This window comes from Microtus ochrogaster, linkage group LG1 (assembly GCF_000317375.1).
Source record: "Microtus ochrogaster isolate Prairie Vole_2 linkage group LG1, MicOch1.0, whole genome shotgun sequence".
NCBI classification, from domain to species: Eukaryota; Metazoa; Chordata; class Mammalia; order Rodentia; family Cricetidae; genus Microtus; species Microtus ochrogaster.
Genome location: NC_022027.1, coordinates 42652613 through 42660221, shown reverse-complemented (window position 1 = coordinate 42660221; position 7609 = coordinate 42652613). Strand labels below are relative to the sequence as shown.

Here is a 7609-nt window from a genome sequence, read left to right as displayed (position 1 = left end):
GGGGGAGGAGGTGGGGGAGACAGATATGCAGACAGGCAAAAATATAGGGAAAACAATTCATGATAAGGAAAAAATAGTATCTTATATGCAAAGATAAAAAACAGTAATATTACATAATAAGAAGTGACCCCACCCACTCTCCAAACTCCACCCACCCTCACATGACTTGTTCTCATACATCTGCAAGCCCTGGTGGTGATCCCCTCATGCCCATGATCCTTGCATTATACAGGTATGATTTTACTGCTTTTTATTATTTATTATTGCAGAAAGATATTTTACCACTGTGTACATTTTAAAATACTTTCCAATAAAGCTCAGAAATAAATGCCCCCCCCCCTCTGTGGAGGCCCAAAACTGTGAGCCTATTTCCACCTTGTCTGAAGGTCAGAGAGAGTTGCAGCTTGCTCAAAATTGTTGCCAATCTACCCTGACCAAAGGTCAGAGAGTTAGAACTTGTTTCTATTCCTTCAAGATTGTTGTCTGTTTCTACCTCAAACAAAAGTCCCACCGACATTTAGGTCAGAGCTCTGCTCCCTCAAGGTTACTGTCAACAGGTGTGGCTAATATCTAGCCCTTGTATTTCAGGAACAGAGAAGTAGATATGTTTCCCCAAACAAAAATCTAAGGATTCTACTAAGTTCCTACTCCCGTAGGGAGGTAACAATGGATTCCACCCAGGAAGTGGTTTGCCTACAGAACATCTTGCTCTAGGGTGTGAGTGTTACTTGTCTTGTTCTATCAACAGAATGTTTAACTAAGAATGTAGCCCACAATCTTCAACTGCTCTGTTCATTTTCTTGTATCATGTTAATGCAGTTTTTTAATCTTACTCGTACCTGTTGGGGTTAGGGTATTTAAACAAATGAAAATTAAATGCAGGAGATTTCAGTATTCACTACAACTCCCTGCTGGTACTATCCTATGTTTTCTGTTTTATTATGTTCACTCGTGTCTTGTTTTCTTTGCTTATTTTTCTAATCCCCATGCCCCTACCCTGGTAAGTGGTATCCTTGTCAAAGCTGGTCTCTGACACCCCACTCCACACATCTTCAGAAACAGCTGTGAACGTGACATATGCTATCAAACAAACATGCAATGAGGTCCTTTGTGTTGTTTAATCTATATGAGAAAGCAGGTTGCACTCTGGTAATGTTAACCTTGGTAGGTTATAAAATGTACAGAAATGAAGCTGGGCATATTCACTAAAGCCAATAATGCCTTAGGGATTACGATGGAGACAAAGGTGGGGCGTGAGGGTTGATGCAAGTTTTAGGCCAGCCAAAGCTACATGCTGAAACTTTCTCCCAAAAGACAAACAAACAAAACAAAAGACAAAGATGGGAGAAATACACTCATGATGATGAAAAATATCTATGTGCAAAGATTAAGGGCAAAAAATAAAACTATTCACATTTTCATAAATATTGGTTGGTAGGCCCATTTCTGGTATTTTCAGATATTTTGCTCAAGATTTCAGGTGTCTTTCTGACATTTTTTAAACTTACCTCATTTTTATGTGTATGCTGGTACCTGCAGAGGCCATCACATCCCCTGATGCTGGGGTTGCAGGTTCTTGTGAGCTACCTGACTTGGTTGCTTGGAACTAAACTAAGATCTGAAAAATCAGGAAGGACACTTAACCATTGAGCCATCTCTCCAGCCCTCAGAATGTCTCTAGGAGCCCTAGGAATTATTGTTGCTAAAAACCAAAATAATCGCTCTTGTCACATAAGTTGACCATGCATAGGAACTGTCTAGGATCATAAAATCAAAGAGAAAATGAAGAGTAGATCCTCTAATTTATTCACTATTATTAATTCAAGAAGCAGCTACTATTGATGATGCTCTAAGACCATAAATAAATAAAATTTATTTATAATTTTATAAATAAAATTAAAACAAACAAGCAAACTGATGGCTCATTTGAAACAGACAACGTCGGAACTAAAAAAAAAAACAAAACACTTTTTCAAACCAGGTGGTGGTAGTGCACGCCTTTAATCCCATCACTCAGGAGGCAGAGACAGGCGGATCTCTATTAGTATGAGGCCAGCCTGGTCTACAAGAGCTAGTTCCAGGACAGGCTCTAAAGCTACAGAGAGACCCTGTCTTGAAAAACAAACAAAAATCACATATTTTCAAAATAAATATATTTTTATAGTTGCCAGTATAATTGTTATTTCTTTAAATTCAGAGTGATTTCATGACCTAGTTGGCTGGGGAGATGGCTCCATGGGTAAAATGCTTGCTCTGCAAGTATAATGACCTGGGTTTAGATCTACAGAACAAACACATGTTAGAAGAGGGCAAAGGCAGCCAGATCTCTGGCACTTGCTACCTAGTCTAACCACAATGGTAAGCTCCAGGTCCAGTGAGAGACCCTGTCTCACAAACTAAAGTACAGAGCAATAGAGAAATCTGATGCCAACCTGTAGCCTACACACACACACACACACTCACTGCACATACATACATACATGCATACCTACATACACACACTATATATACATATATACACACACTATAGACAGATAGATGATAGATATATAGATAGATACATACATACATAGATGATAGATAGATAGATAGATAGATAGATAGATAGATACATACATACATACATACATGATAGATAGATACATACATACATGATAGATAGATAGATAGATAGATACATACATACATACATACATACATAGATACATAAATAGATAATAGATATGAACCAATATAAAATGTATGCTTTCTTAATTAAAATACTAACAAAAGTTCAATTTGGTTTTCCTATCATTTATTTAATCAGTCCCATTTCTCCCCCAGATTTCTATACGAATATTCCAGTAATTACGGACAAGCTCCTCTGCCACTTTTAATCGGTTACACCAAGAGTTATCTCTCTATGGTAGGATCCTGCTGTACTTCTGCGAGCCCAACTGTGTGCTTTTTGAAGGAGGTAGGCTCCATTTACCTACTACAGCTATGTATTGTTTCTCCTTCATAAACTGGCATTTCTGTTATATAATGCTGGAAGTTGGGATTTTTGTAATTAGCAAAAGTTTCTAAAATAACTTCATTGCATTTGTTAATTGGAAAACATTCATACCATTAAGGAGCTCAGCATCATATTGAATTTTAAATGTCAAGCAACTAAAACATCCCTTCTGCTACTTATGCGCACTCCGTGCCATTGGTTTTGATTGTCTAATATAGTTCTCCCTGTTACTTTCTAGAGGCTCCAGATTAAAGAATTGTCAGTTCTCACCACTATGTCGAACAGAGTCTGTTCCCAATATGCTGCGTATGGAAAGGAGAAATCCAGGCTGAGGTAAAGATCCCACCCCATCTCCAAGGTTAGAAGTCTGCTCCTTCACTCACCCTCTGTAACCCTACAAAACAGGCCTGTGAAAGATGCTGGAGAACACAGTCCACTAAAGAACCACACGAACACCCTGGGCACTTGCCCTAGTTCTTGCCTCCATGCTTCTTGTACACTGAGAAAGCATGTTTTCCAGGTATCATACACATAATCACAATACAGAGCCATCATGTACATTGCTTAATTAGGGTTATACTTGCATTAGTGTCTAGGAATTGACTCAAAGAGATTAGCATTTGGTGAGAATAAAGATTAAATTTCAAATAGACTAGGATCTCAAAAGGCCAGTACCTGCAGTAGAAGCATACCTTCCTAAGCTTACATCTAGGTTTAGGATGTAGGGGGGAGGGCCTTGAACTTCCTACAGGGCAAGGTACCCTGCCCTCTCCTAGGACTGGAGGGGGAGGGGGGAAAGGTGAGTGAGGGAAATGGGAGGAGGGGAGGAAGTGGAAAATTTGAATGGTATTATTTATAAAGCAATAAAAAATAAATAAATAAAAGAGTTTCACAGTAAAAAAAAAGATTAAATTTCAAAATATTGCTGCCATATTTCCAATAAGTAAAATTTAGAGATTCCCTAAATGTCCATAGAAGGGAAAATATTTCAACTATAGTAAATAAATGTAAAATATATCACTGTTTTAAAATTATACTGTAAAAAGCATGCTCAATGAAAAGTATAATACATTGATCAAAGAAATGAAAGAAGATACCATAAATGGATAGGTGTTCCCTACTTGTGGTTTGAAGACTTAAAGTTATTAAAATATGATACTAGCCAAGTGAGGTGAGGCACACCTACAATACCAACACTTGGGAGGCTGAGGCAAGAGGACAGTCGTAAGTTCAAAGCTAACCTAGGATACATAGTGAGTTCCAGGCTAGTCCTGGCTACATAGTGAGACCCTGTCTCAAAAAAGTCAATTAGTAAATATTAAAAATAATAAATGAAGTAAAACGTTGGACTATTTAAAGTAATTTATGTAGTTAGTCTAATCTCTTAAAACCATAATGGCACTTTTAAAGAAAAAAAGTCTTTGTTAATCAGCTTTTTTTTTTCATTACTGCAATAAATCCCGAAGCCAATCAATCTATACACAGAAATGTCTATCTGCAACTTCTAAGGTTCCGGCCTATAGTAAGCCAGCCCCATTGTTCTGGCCTCTGGTTGTGCATTGGGTGGAAGCATATGGTGGTGCAAACCACTCACCTCTTAGCTGGAGGCAAATGGCAAGAAGAGGTAGAGGAGGTTATACTATGTCCTTTGGAAGTCAATTCCCAATGACCCAAAGACTTCCCAAGAAGACCCATCTCTCAAGGCTTCCAGCACCTTCCAGGAGCATCACCTGAGTTGAAACAGATGCCATGTGGTAGACATTTGAGCTCCAAACTGCACTACCATCCAGAAATTAATAAGTTATCCTAAGGGAACCTCAGAGGACTCCAGGTGAACAAGACACTTGTGGGAAAAAAAAGCAACAATGAGGCTTTAAATAGTCAAGTTAGTGTGATGTTAACATGAGAAGAGTTATGTAGACCCTGGAGCAGATAGAAGGCCCAACTCAGTGTATTTGGTCAAGTGCTTTCCAACAAAGGTGCTAAAATGCAGCAGAGCGAAGGCAATTTCTCTAACAGTGTCGAGAAACTAGAGGGTTCCATGCAGAAGAATGAAGCTGGATCCTTACCTCACACCATGAAAAACCTATTAAAAACTTAAATATAATATCTCTAATTATAAAACTCATTGAAGAAAATAGGGAAATCTTCAAGGTATTGGCTTTGACAATGATCCATAAATATGATTCACAAACAGAAGAAAAGCAAAACCAAAATCAACTGTATCAAACTTTATAACTTCTATCCAAAGGATACAATCAACAAGGGAAGAGGCAACTAGGAAAGACACTGGCAAAATGCATCTGTTAAGGAGGTAGGAATCGGATACATAACTGATACATACATTCTATAACTCACTGACAAAAATGCTAAGCTAGAAGTGATTTTTTACGACATCTTAAAAGATAGCAAGACTGCATATTGGCACGATGGACTGCTTTCGATCCAACGTGTGCAAGCATCGGGCTGAAAGAGAAGCCCTGTCTCAGGGCTGAATGTTTAGGACCCTTCTCTGGGTATGGTTAAATCCTGAGGACTGTAGTTTTGCTGCGTAGCACAGATCACATGGCTGGTGTGCTCCATTCATCTCTTGATGCCAGAGACTACAGTATTCCTCACGCTAGCATGTCTGTCATGAAAACTAAAAACTTAGAAAGCTAAGGATATGAGTGAGCTAACAACAAATTCATTTCTAATTATCTAGCCATCTCATTAAACTAGCCCAAAAAGTGCCAACTGCCAATCTGGAGGCTGTTCTGCCACTAGCTGAAGATCTTACTCAAATCCTGTCCAGATGTTGTGAGTCCACCTCCGAGGACTGCATGGCCAAAGAGGTAAGGTGGTTCTGCGTCCTGTGAACAGACTGCCAGTCTTCTCGGCTGCTTTTCCTGTGCATTGTTCTATCTTCCTCATATGCATTTACAAAATACAAATACATTCTTAACGCTGACTCCCAGACTCATTGGAAGACACCCAACCAGTGACAAAAATCCACATGCATACCAGGACAAGATTCTTAGATTCCCAAGCTCTATACTGGGCAGAGTATCCATTACCCACACGTGGTTATTTAAATTTAATTATAGTTTCCAGTATTATATTTAAATTGAACACAATTTAAAATTGGGCTATGGCATAAAGTCTTATTAGTGCTGACACTATCCAAGCCTGGTAATGTTTTTATTATACTTTGTACAATTTGGTAAGCACATCAGATTTTTTTCTCAATTTGCATAATTTTCTCTCACTGATGCAAATTCAGGTAATTACATTAGATGAAGATCAGTCTCCATGATCTTATTGACATAGTTGCATTGTGCTGTGTAGTCTTTTTCCATTACAACCACACGATTGTGTGTATAGTTCTTTTTCTATAATGATGCATGATGTCAGTAGGACTACATGGGATTGTCAGTTGTATGTATTACATCATCTCCCCAGGTGCATCATATTTTTAACTAATCTTCAATTATTGCATTTTAAATAATGACATGCTTTATAGCATTATAGCTAAGTATTCACTTTATCCTAATTATTTTAAGCATAAGTTATTCTGGTTTTTTTGCTAGCATGAAGTACTCAGTTTCAATATGGAATTTTCATAAACAGCATTCTCTCTCTCAATGTGATATCAGACTTTTGTGCGATAAACTTTCATGTATTAATAAGCTCCCTTCCTGAGCACCGTATCCCATCCCTTTGTTTTCTAAGGGCATTCTCACTGACAATTATAAATATCATATCAGGGTTTGAAAGTCTATGTTTTATTTTTAGTTAGACCAACAAGAACACTAACTGCCCGACTCCACCATTCTCTTTGTAGCTGCCCGAACACACGTTAAAAATCTGTGACAACTTGTCCGCAAAGAATTCTAAGTTTGAAGAGTGCTGTCAGGAGAAAACACCCATGAACATTTTTATGTGCACTTACTTCATGCCAGCGGCTGAACCAGTTCAATCGCCAGCCATCAAGTTGCCCACAAAGACAGACCTGTGTGGTCAGCGTGCCACTCAAGTCATGGATAAGTAAGTGGAACAGTACGTGGTATGTTTTGCCCCCACAGGCACCAGACCAGTGTGTGGTATGTTCTGCCCACACAGGGCATCAGACCAAGGGAAAGCAAGCTGTCCCTCTTCTCAACGCAAGTCTCTTTATATGGCATTTGTAGAGTTTAAGTATTTGTTAACTGATGTCAAAATACTCCAAGCCGTTAAACTTGGATAAGGAAGGAGCCTGTGGTTGCTAAGTCTGTCCCCTGAGACTAGTGTGTAGTGGTAGAAGGGGCTTGGCCTCTCTGACCTAGAATTCTCTAAGCTGACTTGGGAATGATAATACTGCCTTACTTAGTGCAGAGATGGCCAGAAAGAAATACAACTAGAAAAATGTTCAGTACAGTAAGATGTTCCATGCAAATCATGTAATATATATCATGGCAATGTAAACATGTATCATGTTGTTGCCCAGCTTGACCATATTCTATTCCAAATATCACATGCACACTCACACCAACCAAATGAAAGTTTATCAAGCTTTCAGAGAATAATCATTTGATGACAAGCAAAACCTGATCTTGTCTCAGTTAACTAAGGGGAATCAAAACAAAAACACAATGT

General features: G+C 38.5%; 1 protein-coding gene across 2 annotated transcripts in view; it reads left to right on the top strand.

Moving 5' to 3' along the window:
* Positions 1 to 7609, top strand: part of Gc (GC, vitamin D binding protein) — a 32793-nt gene that overhangs the window by 12264 nt on the left and 12920 nt on the right. For both annotated transcript variants that reach the window (XR_258604.1, XM_005359463.1), the window contains exons 5-8: positions 2824 to 2956; positions 3234 to 3328; positions 5700 to 5829; positions 6819 to 7021. Coding sequence is in view for 1 of the 2 variants with exons in the window: in XM_005359463.1 (XP_005359520.1) it covers positions 2824 to 2956; positions 3234 to 3328; positions 5700 to 5829; positions 6819 to 7021 (561 nt within the window). In the remaining variant the exon portion in view is untranslated. The remainder of the gene's footprint in view (positions 1 to 2823; positions 2957 to 3233; positions 3329 to 5699; positions 5830 to 6818; positions 7022 to 7609) is intronic.